This window comes from Suricata suricatta, chromosome 16 (genome assembly GCF_006229205.1).
Source record: "Suricata suricatta isolate VVHF042 chromosome 16, meerkat_22Aug2017_6uvM2_HiC, whole genome shotgun sequence".
Lineage (NCBI taxonomy): Eukaryota > Metazoa > Chordata > Mammalia > Carnivora > Herpestidae > Suricata > Suricata suricatta.
In genome coordinates, this window is record NC_043715.1 from 13,494,060 (window position 1) to 13,512,868 (window position 18,809).

Below are 18,809 nucleotides of genomic sequence, written 5' to 3' on the forward strand. Positions count from 1 at the left end.
TTCCTTGGTACTATAAACCTTAATATTTGAGCTATTTTTTTTTAATTTTAGACTTAAATATTTACTTATTTTGAGAGTGAGAAAGAGTGCATGCACGAGCAGGAGAGGGGCAGAGACAGAGAGAGAATCCCAAGCAGGCTGCAAATTGTCAGTGCAGAGTCCAACATGGGGCTGGATCTCACGGACAGCTGAAATCAAGAGTTGGATGCTGGGGGCGCCTGGGTAGCTCAGTTGGGAGAGTGTCCGACCCTTGACTTTGGCTCAGGTCACGATCTCACAGTTTATGGAACTGAGCCCCGAATTGGGCTCCATGCTGGCAGCACAGAGCCTGCTTGGGATTCTCTTTTTCTGCCCTTCTCCCTAGCTCATGCTCTCTCTCAAAATAAACTAAAAAAAAAAAAGATTTTTTTTTAAATTTAGAAAAAGAGTTGGATGCTTAACCAAATGAGCCACCTAGGTGCCTCAATATTAGAGCTACTTCTATGAACATATTCCTCAACAAAGCTGACTGCTGTCTAGGATAGGATTAAAAAAATTTTTTTAAAGTTTATTTATTTGAGAGAGAGAGGCAGACCTTGAATCCCAAACAGGTTCTGCGCTGCCAGCCGCAGACATCAGACTCAATCCCAAGAAATATGAGATCATGACCTGAGCCAAAACCAGGAGTTGGACGCTTACCCCATCCCTAGGATAGGATTTTTAAAGTTTGACAATTTGAATTCTGCTGGGAAAAGTAGCCAGCCCATAGCCTAAATAAATACTGCATCTCTTTAGAAAATGCTAGTTAGGAGAATAGACATCTACTTCTGAGTTTGGAAACGGTAGCTAGGTTTAAATGGCCTTTGGGACTATAGATGATCTTTATTAGGCTGTGGGAATGGACCCTCACAGAGTCAGCACTGGTTCTTTATTGTCAGGTATGTCTTATCAACTTGTAAAGGCCCAAACAAGGGATCTCTGGGCCTCCTAAACTGAGGCGCACCCTCCCTTCAGAAGACAAGCCACCATAAGTCCCTGCCTAAAACTTTCCCCCAGGTCTCTCCTACATCACTTCATTTGCTAGAATGAAATGGAGAGAAAAGCAGAAAAAGGTCAGTAAAGATAAAATTAATTTATTTGCCCTCACAATTCCGTGGGCCACACGGGGCCTCACAGTCCTAAAAACATGCCCTGCAGCAGTGGGCTGGGGAGTACAGTTCTCGGGAGTGCCTACTCCCCTGTCCGGAGCCGCATTAAGCAGGCTTCCAGCTGACCCCAGCATCCTCTTCCCACATGCAAAGGTATGCAGGTCCACTTGCAGCCAACCCGGGCCTGCCTCTGGCATTTAGGACAGGGCCCTGTGACTGGCTACTGCACTGATCCCTGGGACCTGGGTGAGTGGGAGGGCAGGCGGGGTTCAGTGCAGAGAGCTGCTGTTTTGCTCTTCAAAGGCCATCTTGCCCAGGAGCTGGCTGTCCAACTCCACCCCACTCACAGGTAGCTGGAAGAAGTTCATTTCGGCTGCTAAGGCTGCCATGGCAGAAGGGTCCTGGCCAAACTGAGCTCGCAACATCATGTCCATTTTCTCCAGCCTCCTCTTCAGCCGCTTGGCTTCCCGCTCCCGGATGAGCCGGGCCTGCCTCTTCTCTGGGGTTTCATTGGCCCGCTTCAGCCTCATGGCCTCCCGATCCCGCTGCAGCCTGCGTGCCCGCTGCTCATCAGTCTCCTGCATGCGCTGCAGGCGCTTGGCTTCACGGTCCCTCATGCGCCTTACTTCCCGCTCCTCCGGCGTCTCATTGTCCCGCCGGCTTTTCTTGGCCGTGCGCTCTCGTTCCAGCCGCTGCAGCCGTACTTCCAGAGGCTCGTTCTGTCGACGCAGGGCCCACTTGCGAACACTGGGGGTCTGTGCTTCCAGTAGCTTACGGTAGGCAGCACAATTGTTGCACACAAGCAGAATTCCAGCAGGGTACACTGGAGGACTGAAGGCAATGTCCTTCCCCTCAGCGCTGGAGGGGCCCTCACTATGGGCTGGGGGTAGCGATTCCATATTAAGTACTTCAGGGAGTTTCTCGCTGGAATACAAAAATTTTGGATGGTTAGTGTCTCCTTCTAGTCCAGCTCAGGTATCCAGCTCTGATTTACTCTGGTCCTACGGGGCCAGTTGCTCCAAGTTCACCACTAGGGGTCAGTTTAAGTACTTGGGAGTCCTCTTCTAGCTCCCCTATCCCCCACCTGTTCTGGGCTAGGGTGTCTATCAAGTCATCAAGTCCACCTGGAGTTGGAGACTAAGCCAACTGCTAGGTATCAGCCTGACCCCCACAAATATGCAGTTTTCATTCCAGCTGGCTGGTGGCATTCCTAAGAACCAGGTAGGGCAGTCCTCCTGTAGAAGCGGCAGTCCTTGAAGTGGAGGTTGCCTTTAGGGGAGTCAACCAGCTCAGCCTCTCCTGCCTTGGCTGACTCTGCACTGTACCCTTGGCAAATGGAACTAGGACACAATTCACATAGTTCCAGTCTCCCAGGGGCAGTGGAGACTGTGTCCTCACATCAGGGGCCTCTTAGCACCCTGTAACTTCTTTTATGGAGCTTTGTTATGAATGTTCTTGGACTGCTTCTCCCATCCCCATCTCTTATGAAAATATTATTCTGATAGAGGAAAGAAATGGGAATTCATTTCCCTTTGGGGATATCTAATGGAATGGGCATATTTACTAGTTTCATTACTTGTATTTCCAAAGTCAAGAGTCAGTTGCCTTCGCATTACCTATCTCTAGCTTTTGTTGTGTTTGGGAAAGGAGAACCCACACCCAGTAATATGTTCCCAGAGCAAGAGGTTTAGGTAGCCAGCTAACCTGTTAAATGTGGCATGGCTGGTAAAACGGGCTCCACACACAGCACAGTTAGACCTCTGGTCCTCCGAGTGGATTAGGAGGTGACGACCCAAAGACCCTGGGGAACTTAGGGCCCGGCCACAGACAGGACACATATAGCTCTTGGCGCTCACCACTGCTGCCGTGTGCTGTAAAACAGAGCCTTAATCTGTCAACTCATGCAACCCTCACGGTAAGTTATACCCACTTAGAGACTGCTTTCCATGAAATGTCCCCTTTCCTTAGTCTCAGAACAAGGGATTTGCAACACTTCTTCCTGTTTAGCACTTGGAAAAGTAAGAGTCTTGTGTTAACAGGCCTTTAGAAGGGTCAGACCATTCAGATTATTGTTCAGATTTCATTAGTTTGAGTTTTGACTGTGTTCTGGAACATGCAGCTGGTCTGATAACAACAGGGCTCCAGAGCAAGAGCCCTCTTCAAAACCTGCGAAGAATTCATGCTTGGGGTAAGTTCCACCTGCTTGCTTCCCACTGTGCAGGTATGAATGCGTGGTAACGAAGCACTGAGGGCCAAGCGTCTAAGCTAGCTGGAAGACTGGAATCCAGAAGGCACTTCGTCCTGCCTTCTCTTCACTCTTTTCAAAACAGTCTCTAAAGAAACGTGTCTTCGTGAACCAACTATCTTTATGGTAAAGCCCAGGCTGCATGTGTGCTGATGCCTTTCTAATACAGATCACAAGGCAGAGGTGCTCTGCAATTGGATCAGGGAGAAAAGTACACGAGCTTGTGTTCTTCTGATCCCCTCATTTATACTTTCTCTTGTATAACAAACATTTATGTTAACTCTTTTTTTTTCTTTAAAACAAAGCCCTCATTATTAATGGATCTTAGTTCCTATTTCACTATTTAAAATATGCATTAAGTAATCTGGGGGAAAAAATGATACTTAATTTTCATAAGGTGTCTGCCTGGGAATCCAGAACAGGCTTACCCAACATATCCCACTTAGTCTCTAAAATGTTCTGGAACCTGGAGTAGACTCTTACTGGAAGCAACAACCCAAGTTCCTCTGGGAGCTGGAGGCAAAGACTAACCAATAAACGAGCTGCTGACGCTCGTGTTCCAGAGCAAGTGGCTCCCCGGCCTGTACCTGGTACACGTGAGCAATCAGCTGCTCCCGACTCCCACAGTCTAGCTGGCAGAGAGGACACTGGCAGAGTCCAAGCAGGGGGTCAGAATTCAAGTTCCCCGTGACCTGCAATTCAACAAGTAAGCAACTCATTAAGACTGTTTACCAATTTTTTCCCTGCCCCTACTTCTTTCAACAGGCTTTCCTGTTAAAAGGAACACAACCTGATATCACATGTTATTCTTAGGTTCCCATTATGGACTAAAGGAAAACGTAATAGGGCAAGGGAATTAAATTTGCCCCTATCTTTATTTTCTCCAAGGCTTCCTGCCATGGGGACACAGGGCTGCCCCAGGGACAGCTTACCTATTTTCCCCCTCAGGTTAACTCTCTCAGATTAGCTTCCCTCCGGCTGTGCTTCTTACATGAATCCTCAAGAAACAATTTCGTGAGAAGATAGCACCTTAGGTAACACTCTGACTTAAATTTGCAAGCATATTCAAGAGTACATTTTAGGAAATCAGCCATAGTCTTGCAAAAGTGGATATTCTGTCTGGAAAGAAGTGGGGGAGCTGTACCTCAGTACCTCAGTTAGTGATATGTGGGTGGACAGGAAAGCTGGTGTGATGAGAGTTGTGTCTGAGGTTTGGGGAAAGAGAGCTGTGAAGGAAGACAGGATTCCCATGAAGGTCCAGGAGACTATGGGGCATCAGGGCCAGGCAGAAGAACGGGGGGGGGGGCGGTAAGGGGGGGCGGTTCTGGGCTCAGGAACCATTTGTCACTTGCCTCACGCTCTACCACTTCATTCCCACCAACAGGTTGCTCCACATTTTCTAACTCTTTTTCCACTTTGACCACCCCTCCATCTTCCTCTGATGTGTGGGAAGAGACTTCATCTTGTGTGGTCTCCTCTTCATCACCCTCACTGTCACCTGGAACACACAGACTGGTCACTAGTTCTGATTTTTGCATAAATAAACCTTGAGTTGCTTTCCAACTTAGAGTGTGTAGCTATAATGAAAATATTTTCAGATCTTCCATAACAGAGTTTGTATCAAAGAATTGTTTATATAGTTGGATAGATGGATACAAATCATGTTAAGTGAAAGAGCTACATAGCTATTATTTACAATGCCATTTACACACTAAAGAGAAAATGTGAGGCAAAACTGCATTAGACAATGGTTATTAGGTCCTGTACATTATCATAAAAAATAATTCTTCTTACACATGATTCCCAAGTATCTCATACTTCAAATCACTCCTCCAATACATCTCCCACCATGGTCATTCATTCCTACAACACACCACCTCTGACCTACCCACACTTCTCACTGATTTTATTACTTACTTTTCTCCATAAGCCCCCTGCACCATTCTTCCGTGGTATCACATATACTATTCTATTCTTTGTCCCACTCATCTTTTCTCTCCCCAAGGCATATAGAGAAACACCAATAAGTTTTTCCTTCCTCTTATCAATAAAGGAGGCAATAGTAAATTACTTAAAAATAATGTCACTTTATAGGGAAAAGTTTGTTCAGTCCAGTGGAAAAAAACAGCACAGCAACCAACCTCAGGCGATTTGTTGTGGTACTTCTCACTCTGCTAGTAACTCAGGATTCTAGGCTAAATAAGCCCATTGTTTCTGGTGGTCCTTTGGATTATCTGATGGATAACTAACTGCATTAAGTGGAGGGAATAGGCCATTCTTTAGGATTGGATATGATTTCTTATGACTAAAGTAAGAACTGAATTTATTTCCATTTAGAGGGTAGAATGTGGCTGTGGGAGGTCTGTCTGTGGCTGGGGGCTCTGCAAGATTTTTGTGGGTTCATGTTTTCCCCTATTACTTATAAAATATGAGGAAAACAAAAAGATTTTTTAAAAACCGCGATAACAAAAGGGAGTTTATTCTGAAAGGGAAAAAAAACTGCGGGTACCTTGAAGATCACAAGAGAAAGTCAAGCTCAGGGAAGCTGTCAGACTCCAGCCCCATCCCAACCACTTAGATCCTGGCTTCCTGGGTATGACTGTGAGCAAGAGAAATACAGGGTAGACTGTCACCTGTAAGACTCAGCTTTCCTAGCTACAGTGCCTCTGGTCTCTCTCTACCACCCCTCGTGGAGTTTTTAAATCCACCAGTATCTGCCAAAACTGGCTACATTCTTTGTCTTCATAAGAAAATCTAACCAAATCATCTGCTAGTAGTTATGTGAGTCTCTATTCAATACTCTGCTTGGCTGGTGGACTGGCTTTGGGCCCTGGAAAGATCTATATGGTACGTATTCCCTAGCCTAAAGCTTTTGTGTGTATTTATCTCAACAATGAAGGAATGGAACAGATTAAATCATACTCTATTTTCTCACCAGCTTATCCAAAATACTTGTAAACTTAGTCTAAGCCAACACTGTATCAAAAACACTAGGTGACTGATCAAAAATCCGTATATAGCTCTCTACTAAAAAGATTTAAAAAATAAGTATGCCATCTAGAGGGATAATGCAGCTTTTCGAGAATGGAAACCTATTAGACTTTTATGGATGTTGCCATTCCTATCCTGTTACTCAAACTGGTGGCTCCCACAAGTTTTCTAGAAATCTTTGGGTTCATTTTTCTGTACCTGAGCAATTAGATACTAAATTATTTTTTTCTAAATTATTAATTTAAGTGGAATCTAGTTCCCAGAAGGCCACTAAATTCTTTCCCTCTTTGTTATTCTTTAACCCCAAATGAGAAAGATAAAAAATGTCACTCTTGATTGACAGTAATAACAACCAGTATCAGATGGATGTGATTAGTAAAGTATGGAAATCATCCTAGGAAATAACCCATCTCAAAATGTATTTGTTCAGGCAGGTCATGGGACAGATGACTCATCAGGCTCAGTTAGTTACGGTCACTGCCTTTTCCATCTCTTTCCAGGGATCTATTTAGGACTTGGTGTAGGAAGACTTTAACATTTTATTCCTTTTCTAAAAAAAAAATTCATTATTTTAAAGGTAGTGTCTATGCCCACTGTAGGGCTCAAACTCACAACCTTGAGATCAAGAGTCACATGCTCTACAGAGTGAGCCCCCCAGGTACCCAGGCTTTACCATTTTATATGATGCCTAATCTCATCTGTAAGCAAATCTTCTTGTGTAACATTCAAACTGGGGCCTTAAACAAAAATTTCATTAATGCCAATCTTAAATTTTGTTAATTATGAGTAAATGGATTCTAGGAGACAGGGATTCTTTTCATTTGACCTAACCCAGGGACTGCTGGAGTACCAATCATCCCTACGCCCCTGTCTATCACAGTCATCACAATCTTATCTGTGTGTTGCACTGTGTCAAGTACTGCAGTCCATGAGTCAAAAAAACATAATGCCTCTCGCTGGACAAGCATATGTTCATACACCTTAGAACACCTTTGAGAACACTGAAGATCCACAAATCTCTTTCTTCACGTCTTCCTCCCAACCCCCATGCACAATCCCCAGAGCACACACACTCTGATAATTCTTCTCCCATTGCCCTGAGTCATTACCAGAAGGTGCAGAACTCACTGCTACTGGAGTCCTGATCTCTTAGTTGTTGGATAGCTTGTCGCTGACTGCCAAGGTCTCCAGGAAAATCAGTTTTCATCATCGCCTGGCGGGCTTGCTCTTCTAGCCCAGCAAATACTTGATCCCCTGGTGGTCACAAGGAAAAATAGTCAGGCCACCAGCTGGGCAGCAGATCCCCAGGCAAGCGGGTTGGAAAATCAGACCGTTCAAAGGTCTGAGACAGACAGGTACTCTATTGTGGGGTCTTCCATCTCCTAACTTGCTGCCTCCTGGAGTTTCTGGGCACGGCTGTTCTTCCTGGGCAGTAAGCCAGATGCTCTAGAAAGCATCACTTGCTTAAATCCTCCCAATCTTGACTCCTTTCAAAAGGTAATCAATTGCTACTTTACAAATTTAATGTCAGGATATCAATTCCACGTATAACCTTTCATCAGGATTGGGGAGACAGAGGCAGAAGAAGCAAAGTGATGGGGTAATAAAGATGGGGCCACAAGTGTGGGCACAATCTCTGAAGCCTGGTGCACTAACACTGCGGCCCTGGCTCCGAGGTCATCTCTGACCATACACGAGTGCTTCCAATAGTCCTTCCAAATAACAAGCTCTCTAATCTCATCTTTCATCCACTCTCCTTTCAAGAGATACTCTGGAAGTTCTTCCTTGACTCTTGGTCTACCAAAGTTAGCCACAAGCAAATCAATGACTGGTTGAATAACATAATAAAAGGAAAACAGATAATATGTGAACTCATTTTTGCTGAGGAACAAACTTCCTAAAACACACCAACTCATCTGCAAGAAATAATATTTTATCTAGTCTTCCTGGTCAGTGTGGTATTTTTTCCTTTTTCTTTTTTCATATGGAGTATCCAAAAGCCCAGGACCTGTCCTTGATAATGCACTTATTTGAGATGAACTCTACCTAGGATGGGTGTGGTTACTGAAGAGTTAACATTTAAGTGCTCTTTTATTTCTAAGAGGCCAGGCATAAGGAGAAAAGAGAATTGGGTTTCTCAAGGTTTCCATTATCTCAGTCAGAGTGGAAACTACAGTCCCCACTCCCAGCCACCAAAAGAGAATAATAAAAAGCCCTAGTGAAATGTCTGACAATAGGCCAGGCGCTTTCTTACTGAAGAGAAAAAAGGAATATAAACAGGCTCAGGTTCCAAGACAGGATACAAGGAGGCAGGAGAAATGGCCAGTTGACCTGTGCTATCAGTCCTTGGACAATGAAAGAACTGGTGTAAAGTGGACTTTGGCATTTGTTCAGCAAAATTTCAGTGAGCATCTAGATGCTAAGTGCTAAACACTAATAACAACTACTATTTGGCATGTCCTGGTTCCAGGCTCTATGTTAAGTGCTTTATAGTTTGGGGTTTTTTTAAGTTTACTTATTTATTTATTTTTAATGTTTTATTTATTTTATTACAGTGAGAGACAGAGCATGAGAGGGGGAGGGTCAGAGAGAGGAGGAGACACAGAACCGGAAGCAGGCTCCAGGCTCTGAGCTAGCTGTCAGCACAGAGCCTGACGTGGGGCTCGAACCCACGAATGTGAGATCTGACCTGAGCCGAAGTCGGAGGCTTAACCGACTGAGCCACCCAGGCGCCCCTAAGTTTACTTATTAATTTTGAGAGAGAGAGAGAGAATGAGCAGGGAAGGGGCAGGAAGAGGGGGGGGGGGAGGACAGAGGATCTGAAGTAGGTTGTATGCTGACAGCAGAGAGCCCGATAAAGGGCTTGAACCCATGAACCACAAGGTCATGACCTGACCCGAAGCAGTACACTTAACTGACTGAGCCACATAGGTGCCCCAGTGCTTTAGTTTTTATCTTAATTCTCTGCAAAACTCTATGTGGTAGGTATTCTTACACATATTTTACTTAAGAGAAAACTCAGGTCTATAGTAGAACAAAGTATTCGAACCCGGATCTGTGCAATTTTAATATCCGTATTTTCTTTAAAAATTTTTAATGTTTATTTTTGAGATGAAGAGAGACAGAGTGCAGGCAGGGGAGGGACAGAGAGACAGGGACATACAGAATTTGAAGCAGGCTCCAGGCTCTGAGCTGTCAGCATAGAGACCGATGTGAGACTCGAACTCATGAACTGTGAATCATGACCTAAGCTCAAGTCAGACATTTAACTGACTGAGTTACCCAGGCGCCCCAAATATCCATATTTAAAAATTTTTTTAATGTTTTATTTATTTTTGAGAGAGAGACAGCGTGAGGAGGAGAGGGTCAGAGAGAGAGGGAGACACAGACTCTGAAGACAGGCTCCAGGCTCCGAGCTAGCTGTCAGCACACAGCCTGATGCGGGGCTTGAACCCATGAATCACAAGATCATCACCTGATCTGAAGCTGTATGCTCAATCGACTGAGCCACCAAGGTGCCCTTTCTTTTTTTTTTTTTTTTATTTTTTTTTAACATTTATTCATTTTTTTTAATGATTTATTTTTGATACAGAGAGAGACAGAGCATGAGAGGGGGAGGGGCAGAGAGAGGAGACACAGAACCGGAAGCAGGCTCCAGGCTCTGAGCTAGCTGTCAGCACAGAGCCTGATGCGGGGCTCAAACCCATGAACGTGAGATCTGACCTGAGCTGAAGTTGGAGGCTTAACCAACTGAGCCACCCAGGCGCCCCCCAAGGTGCCCTTTCTAGCAGAGTTGTAAGAAATTCAGATAGCTCATCAGAGTTGTGCTGCTGAAAACAAACACTTGTCTCTGTGTGAGAAGAATGACTCTGATCCTAGGGATAATGTTACCTTCGTACCAGAAGAAACTGATGCTCCACCTCAAAGATCAAAATCATATTCTCAGGGCTGGTAAATGACAAAGGGAACCACCATTTTCAGGGTTCTGATACCCTGTGATGAGTTACCATGCCAAGGCTAGAGTAACTAATACTGTGGCGACTCGGATTGCCACTGGGGATGGGAGTAGAGGTGAACTTCTAGCCACAGAGCACTCAAGTAAAAGAAAACTAAGCTGCTTTAAGTCCATTTCCAAAATATCAAGATCATAAACTAGACATAAATTATTGCAAGGAAGAGAAAAAAATGAATGATGTGTTATAGCACCTTCTCATCCTTCTTTGCAGAAGTAAAATATTTTTCTTCATAGTGTCTCCACTATAACCACAAGACCATGGCCAACTGGACTAGTTACTGAATTCTTCTGGGTAGATGCTTTTGGACCTGGAAACCGTGGGCAGAAATGGCACTAAGGAACACGTCACGTACCAGCACATAATTATCAAGGGGCAGACCATTCTCATCAGTGGCACATTTCACCTCTAAAGAAACCTACCCACACAAAAAACTAGGTTTATAACATATGAAAAACACATACTTCCTTCCACCTTAATAGGCAATTACATTGAATTAGTAGAAGGGCATCTAAAAGGATAAGTACCTGTAAAGATCAACCAGTGATTCAGTTCAGACCCATCAAGGTCGCTTCTCGGTCTTTTGGCTAAGATCAAGTGTAGACCCATCAACCTGAGCTCAAAATTTTTGTCTACTGATATTGTCTAAATACTTAGGCCTTCACAGAACAGAGAAGAGTCAATTCCATACAACCTCCCTATCTAGGACTTTTGCTGGCAATCTCATTTAGGATAGTTAGAATAAATTAATTGTTATTCCCTTTGGGCAGTTTGGCTCTATTTCCAACTCCTGGAAAAGGCTAAGGTAAACTTTATTCCTTAGGGCCATTCTTATCTTAAACATCAACAGAAAGCAAAATATAGAAAAACATTAAAAAAGCGACTTGGGCATATCATGATCTTCCAGTAGGCCCTATTTACCTAAGCTCTAAATCTGACTGTCCAGAATTATCCTTTCATAAAAAGGTAGCGATCTCTGCTAAAAATATGTCTATGTAACTCAAATATAATGTGATCCATAGAGATACTGGTGCTTAAGAGGTGTTATACAACTGCCTGCTTCTTTTTCTTTTTTAATTAAAAATTTTTTATTTTAATGTTTATTCATTTTTGAGAGACAGAGGCCAATTGTGAGTGGGGGAAGGACGGAGAGAGAGGGAGACACAGAATCAGAAATTTGTCTGCTTTTCTAATGGAGAATTATTATTTCTTTCTATCTTGAGACTATTGGAGTAGTCTCTAGATATAAATGTAGGGCAACCATCTTATTTAACATGGATATTTATTTGTCTATTAATAGTTGAAAACAAGTTATCTAAGCTCTACAGTAAAAAGCAAGGTGCTACCTCTTCTTTTTTTGATATGAAATCAAGATACTGTTTGTCTGATTTGGCTAAGGTTTTCCAGACTAGACAAGAACAAGGCCATCCAAGCAAGTTGGTAGAACAGAGAAGCCTAGGATAAAAGTGACTAGAAAGGCAAAGACTTTACAATTCTTTCTTGAGTCCTTGGTGCAATTAAACACATGCCATTTCTGCCTGACTGAAATTAAGGAAAGTGAAGCAGCTGAAAAATATTCTAACAGAGCAGAAGTCAAATTCAGGAAAAATGAGCTAGTCTTGGGAGTGAGGGGCTTCGGATTCCATTCCAGCTGCCAGTCCCTGTGACCCAAGGTGCTACCTGCCACATGCTGGGAACACAGCCATTTACCTCACAAGGATGCTGACAGAATGAACAAGGACAAAACAAGTTGAGATTTTTGGAAGAGAAGGGACTTTAAAGGCTTTTTTCCCTATTTCTCTGTAAAAGCTGAGAAGCTTTTACTGAAATTCAAAGTTTTTAGTCTTGTATGTACTTTTCAGTATGAAAACAAAAGTCTCTGAAGCAAAAGTTTTCTTTTCTTAGTGGTTTCCTTGGCATAAACACATCAAATGAGAGTGTACAAGGGGCTATTTTCAACCTCTCTAGAAAACAGCCGACAGAAACTTGTACTCAGGAGGTGAGATGAACGACGGGCAGAGGAAGGTCTAATACCCCTCAGCTGTTTCTCTGAAACTAACAATTCTGGGCTTTTCTTCTAAAAGCTCTGTGTCTAATCTATCAACGAACTGAGCAAACTACAAGAGTACGTGTGGATGTTTGTGGGGAAAGGAGAGATCATGACAGTGATTCAGATCCAGACACAGTCCTGAGGAAAGCCAAGTGCATGCAGTGCATCCTGCCCACTGGCTTCTAAAGTAGACCTGACAAATGCTGCCGGGCTATAGCAGTGGGATTCTTTCTTTTCTTTTTTCTTTCTTTCAGTTTATTTATTTATTTGAGGAGTGGCAGAGAGAGAGGAGAGATAGAGAATCCCAAGCAGGGTCCACGAGTTCAGTGCACAGCTCCACATGGGCCTCGAACCCATGAACCATGAGATCGTGAACTGAACTGAAATCAAGAGTTCAATGCTTAACAGACTGAGCCACCCAGGCACCCCTACAGCAGTAAGATTTTTAACATATTCTTTTAATTGGCTCTGAGCTTCATGACATAATCTTCTTCCCAGAAGGCAGATGTAACGTAATGGAGCTCAGCCATTATTCAAGTGCTGACTAGCTTTAACATTTCAGCAAAGCTTCTGCAGACATTCTTGCCTCCCAGACCTTGAATCCATTCCACTTACTTTAAATAGATAAGCATTAAATGCAGTACATTTGATTGGTTCCATTTCACTGCAAGGGAATAGGAGACTCAAGCAATCAGAAGACTACAACTACCTATTTCTACTTGCCACTTTTGTCATGGGCAGGGAGAAGATGCTGTTTTGAAAAAGATAGGATCCGTTTCAGTCTCCAAATAGTAAATAAGCAGAAAGTCCTGAGACACCAGCAAATCTCACTGTCTTTTCTTCTTCAGTCAAGCTTAGTCTATTATCTGAGAAGCCTTCATGGTTCCCTATCCGAATGCATCTCTGAAAACAGCCCCTCCCTGGGGGTCTGGATTTTAGTTGCAGCTGAACATTCTGTTCACAGCCCTCATAATGGTCACTTCCACAGAGCCTGCAAAGCCCCACCCACTCCACCACAATACAATGTTGACTCGGCTCTGGAGACTGCATTTCTGCAGCAGTGGAGACGGAATACTCTCTTATCTTCTCCATGGCCTGTTTGTCCATCTGTTTTCTGACCCAATATTAACTCACCTTGGGTTCAAGTATGGAGGGAGGAGATTCAGCCGATGGATATATGCTACATGGACACAGGCACAGGCCAGACAAGCCTGGCTTCCCTTGGCCTTATCACAATCAGGCCATCATCCCTGCCACCTACTCTTAAATCTAACCAAGTCTCTTTGGACAGACAAGTTTTGTAAGTAAACACCCAACTCCTAGGACTGCCTTATTTGTGAACCCATCCACTAAGGGTACCTTTCCCTTCCTGCCTTGTTGGGGTCACATCTGTGTCTTTTATTGATACTTGTTTTCAATGAGAGAGGAGAAGACAACCCTCCTAAACCTCTGTGATAGATTACCAAGGCTAGAGATATTTCTCTTGACAATCCTCACATTCAGGCCCACTATATTTTACTGTTGTAGCAGCAATTTCTAAACCCTTTTTAAACGACTCACTCACCTTTATATTAAGCAGACTTCCACATCCACCTATTCTCCTAGAATATTCTCCCAGAAGCATCCAATTTGTTCTCTTATACAACTTTTCCAGGACTTAAGTTGAAGACTTAATTGTATATGAAGGTGTGCCACCCCAATCTCATTAACCTATAAAATATTCAAATCCTCCTAATTCCTCTGTTCCTACTATTTCTTCTCTCCCTCTTGAAATGACCCAATAAGATAAGTTAAGGTACAGAGTGCCTGGCATATGCAGGATATTTTTAATAAACTTTAGTCCTCTTAACTCCTTGACTAATCTACCCACTCATATGTGGAAGAGTGCTTTTCTTGAAAATAACTGTTACATATTATGGCAATGAATTCTCTTCAGAGGCTGCTGTACTTTATTTGGTCAGAGCTATGTGGCTGGTTTTTAAACATTTGGGTGAGGATGCTTAACTGCCCAGATCATAGGAAACAGTTCAATTATATCAAATCTACATAGATATATTAAGGTTAACTTAAAAGGCACTTTTAACATTCTCTGTAAGTAATGCTAGAAGTAAAAAGAAATAGCAGGAAATATAAATGGGACATAGTCTCTGCCCTCTAGAATTTTATAGTCTAATTACTGAAATAAAACACACAAACATATAAAACTGCTAAGAAATAATGCAAGGCAATAATGCATACCCGGTTTTCCTGTTACTAGTCCTTCTCTCACGTGATCCATCATACACATTGCTTCGTAGTCCTAAAACAGCGCATTCTAAGTGCCACTCCCCTTCTGTGCCTGAAAACCTTCAGTAGCTCCGTACAGCCCACGATGTGAAATATGAACTTGGCCTGAGTTAAACATCTCCAACCTCATGTCCTAGAATATCTGGATAAATAAAACTTCTACAAGGTCTCCTTATCCCTGAACATGTGCATTCCTTCTTTTATCTTTGCTCACAACATTTTCCCTACCTGATTTTACCTCTTCCTTCTTCCTTTTTAAAAAATCTACTTCCTACCTTCTAAGGCCCAGTTCAAGTTCACAGTCTAGGGCCTTCTCCATGAAGCATTCCCTTGCTACTTCAGTCCATGGAACTCTCTCCTTCATCTTCTGTAGTACACACAGTCTGCAGCATCCCTAGATGGCACTCAGCATATACTATCTTGTGTTTTTAGATATCATTTTCTATGTCCGTGGCTCCATTACAGTCTTATATATCCTTATACTGTTTTAGAGCCCTGTGATCTAGCACAAGGCTTTGCACAGACATCCTATAAATGTCTGGTAATGTGAATACTAAGGATGAATCAAGTGTACTTACTCCCAAGACAGGTTTCTAATACTTCCTCCAACAACCAGACACACTTTAAACCCATCACATTCAACCTCTTTAACCCTTTTTTCCTCCACAAATTAGTGTAACATCTCACCTAAATTGAGATTACTCTTTCATTTTAACCCTCACTGTTCCCAGGTTCCAGAAGACAAAACCCAGTACTCACAGTGAACTTTATTTGGATTTGTCTGTTTCCGACGGGACATGTTTTCCTGATCCTAAAACTCTGGCCTTTCCCAGTTTCACAACTGGATATGTTACTACTTCCTTGCAGAGTGCTGACCTACAATAAAAAGGATATTGTTAGCACATCCCATTTCCCCCTGAAATTAGACAAAATTAAAGATAAAAAGACTTTTAAAAAATAGTTATTGAGTATATAAAACTCACCAGTTATAAATCATTGATCTAATTTAAAAAAAGAAAAAGAAATGGGGGTGCCTGGGTGGCTCGGTCAGTTAAGCATCTGACTTGGGCTCAGGTGGTCATGATCTCACAGTTTGTGAGTTCAAGCCCCGCATTTGGCTGTGTGCTGACAAAGCAGAGCCTGCTTGGGATTCTCCCTCTCTCCCTCTCTGTCTACCGCTTCCCCACTTGCACTTTCTCTCTCACTCAAAATAAATAAACTTTAAAAAGAGAGAAGTGAAAGAAAGAAATCTCTAGCACAACATCAAAGTCCCAAGAAGTTTAAGAGAAGACTCTTTGAAGGATTTAGAGAATTCTACTTTAAATCTATCTGTAGAATCCAGAACACTGTTATGTGATCATGATCAAGGTCACAGGATAGAAAAGGAAGCAAAACACTTAGGCAAACAGTTTTAGAAGCACTGCAGGCTCAAATGGATAACCCCCATGAATGTAAAAGGAAGCAAAAGAAAGCTAACGAGGGTGGCAGCTCACATGTTACACGCCCACTGGAAGTCAAGCCCTGCAATCTGCACAAATGGGAACCTCCAGATATTTTTTCAAGAAGTTATCTTGCCTGGAGGTAACAAAGCACCACATCCCTGTGAGACAGGAAACATCTCAAAACTTTTAGGCATCTATAAATGAAATCAGCATGGGAAATAGAGCCTCTATCCAGTGAGGTGGGCACAGTGCTGGGCACTGTGGATGACAGGGCACTAATTCAAATCAGGCTTCCAATGTTGGAGATGAGCTTTCACCAGAAGAGCCAGATGCTATCCACACTGTTGAGTATTTTTCAACATCCCAGTGTAGAACATCAACCTGGCCCTGCTCACATGCTCTGGAGTGGCTGTCAAAGTTAACAACTTTAGTGCCTCTTTTCAATCCAGCCTCCATGTAGCAAAGAGATCAGTGGGAAGAACAAAGAGGAAAGCTCCCCAAAGGAGAAGTGCTGCAGAGACCTGCATCTGCTTCCCTGAAACCGGAGGAACAGATACATAAGCCTGGAGGTTCCTGGTTAGTTTCTAAGAAAGACTTTTCCAGCAGTAAGCGTTGTTAAAGAGTCTGAAAGGGATTAGTAGTGAAAGCTGAAAATTTCTATGAAAGGCATAGTGAATAAATAGACAGATTAAAAAGAGATTCTCTTTCCTACCAAGGACAAGAATATGGATCTGGTCACCCTCTAAGTTTTCTTTCACTTCCTGCCTTTTCAAATTATACTGAATAAGCAAGTAGTTTAATGCCTTCACAGGCATTCTGAGAGGCTACTGCTAGCTTCTGCACTCCAGTTAGTGAAGACTTCTAACTCCTGCATGTAGTTAGCAAGGACCTCAGACCTGTAATCAGATCCTGCCTCCCCTTACCAAAAGAAAGAAACCGCAAATGGCAAAGACAGGCCTCCACAGGAAGTGGCAAAGGAAGCAGCTTTCAGGCAGTCTTCTATCATATCTGCATATCAAACACAGTTCTTTTTCAGATCTTTAATTAAAACAACAACAACAGCAAAAAAAACAATTCTAAATGAATACAGTAAAATCAACTTTAACTAGTCAGAGAGCAGTATGTGGTGAGCTAATGCTAATGGTATGTATTTTCTGTTCCAAGTTTTGTTTGCAAAGGTCATTTCTTCCCAATCAAGTAGTTATTAGTGTAAGCAGTGAAGGAATATTCACTTTGGGTCTTTTCCTGTGGAATCATAAAATGGAAAGTTGAATGAAATGCACATTGTTCACCATTTTTTTCTAACATTTGCCGAGCTACACCTATTATATAAGGGAAAAATGAAATATTAACTAATCTTTAAATTTTCTCCTCATCAAGATCAGAATTGAAACTGTGTGATAAAGGTGATGAAGATCCTTCTGAAGGGAGGCCAGATAACCTGAGACATGCTCAATTCAGATCATTTTGGTGAGGCAACAGTTCAATACTGAAGCTACAAGTCAGGGACAGATGAGTATCTGCATATTGAAATAGGCAGTGTCCTCTGCCTCTCACAATCCTCCTAGCGGACAAATGGGGAACTGACCAGATGGTACCCAATGGGACTTCACACCTGAGGGATTACGCGGGGGGGGAGATAAGCGAATACCCTTCCCTCACTCATAAAAAGAAAGCCAGGGGGGTTGTGGACTCAATAAGAAAATAAATAAGTAAGACAATACATACATACATAAATGACAATGTAAGTGCATTCTTAACTACATAGCAAGAGCTCTGAAGTTAGACAACAGTTTTATAGGCCATAAAAACATAAAATTCATAGACACATTGCCCTAAAGATCACACATTCAGTTTTTCTTTTAACACTGCCTCAGCTCCCAAAACTGAATCTGAAACTAACACAAAAATGTAAATGTAGAGCCGCCTGAACACCATCACCAGGTGGAAGAAAAAACGGGAAGAGAAGAAAGGTAAACGGTGAGGTTCAGGTTTACAAGGGAGTCTATGTAGAAAGGAAGGAAGCTTTATCTTTAGAACGAGGTTAAGAGTCCTTTGGAGGGAGGCCAACATCTCCCCTTAACATTGTCCCAGGTCTCCCACAGGTGTTAGGTTGCAGCTTCCAGGGCACACCACAGACTTTAGCATGGAGGGAAGGAAAAAAAAAAAAAAAAAAAAAAAAAGAACAGGTGAAATCCAAGCTTTAAGAAAAGAGGGTGCACTCCCACCTCTAGCTCTGGTGCAGTTCCCACGGAGCAAAGTAAACTAGCTTGAATCCCAGTGATTTGTATCTGCCAGAAAGGAGAGAATGAGAAAGCTGGTCACGTAGCTACCTCACTGTTCACCCTGTTCCCACTTTCTTTGGTCTGGAGAATGTGTACCATCAGCCGAGATGGTCTTTCTGGTTTCAGTCTTCTGAGAACAGGTAGATACCCAGGAATTATCGACAAAAGCCAGAGGTCTTCCAAGGCGACTCAAACAAACCCTCAGACGACACAGTCTTCTCAGAAATCTAAATTTAGAAGCCGTTCTGCGAGACCGCGACGCGGGACTGACACCCGGGTCTGCACTCCCACGCCCATCCTCCCCCTCCCCCAGCTCCACCCTAGCCTGTCAGACGCCGGGGCCGCCCCGGCCGCGCTCGGCCCGGCCCGA

The 18,809-nt window shown here is 43.1% G+C and overlaps 1 protein-coding gene across 6 annotated transcripts; it reads right to left on the minus strand.

Annotated features, from left to right (window-relative positions):
- Positions 1-1,091: 1,091 nt before the first annotated feature.
- On the minus strand, positions 1,092-18,699 carry ZNF821 (zinc finger protein 821). 6 transcript variants are annotated; one of them, XM_029925709.1, is made up of 8 exons: positions 18,536-18,665; positions 18,383-18,445; positions 15,472-15,588; positions 7,492-7,617; positions 4,725-4,870; positions 3,960-4,064; positions 2,832-2,998; positions 1,092-2,051 (listed from the first exon to the last, which is right to left on the minus strand). In XM_029925709.1, exons 3-8 carry the CDS (start codon positions 15,509-15,511, stop codon positions 1,397-1,399), a joined length of 1,239 nt encoding a protein of 412 aa, XP_029781569.1. In that variant the 5' UTR covers positions 15,512-15,588; positions 18,383-18,445; positions 18,536-18,665; the 3' UTR covers positions 1,092-1,396. The 6 variants fall into 6 exon arrangements, with proteins under 6 accessions (XP_029781569.1, XP_029781571.1, XP_029781570.1 ...); XM_029925711.1 differs by adding an exon at positions 17,078-17,162 and having other exon boundaries at positions 18,383-18,665; XM_029925710.1 differs by having other exon boundaries at positions 18,383-18,665.
- Positions 18,700-18,809: the final 110 nt, after the last annotated feature.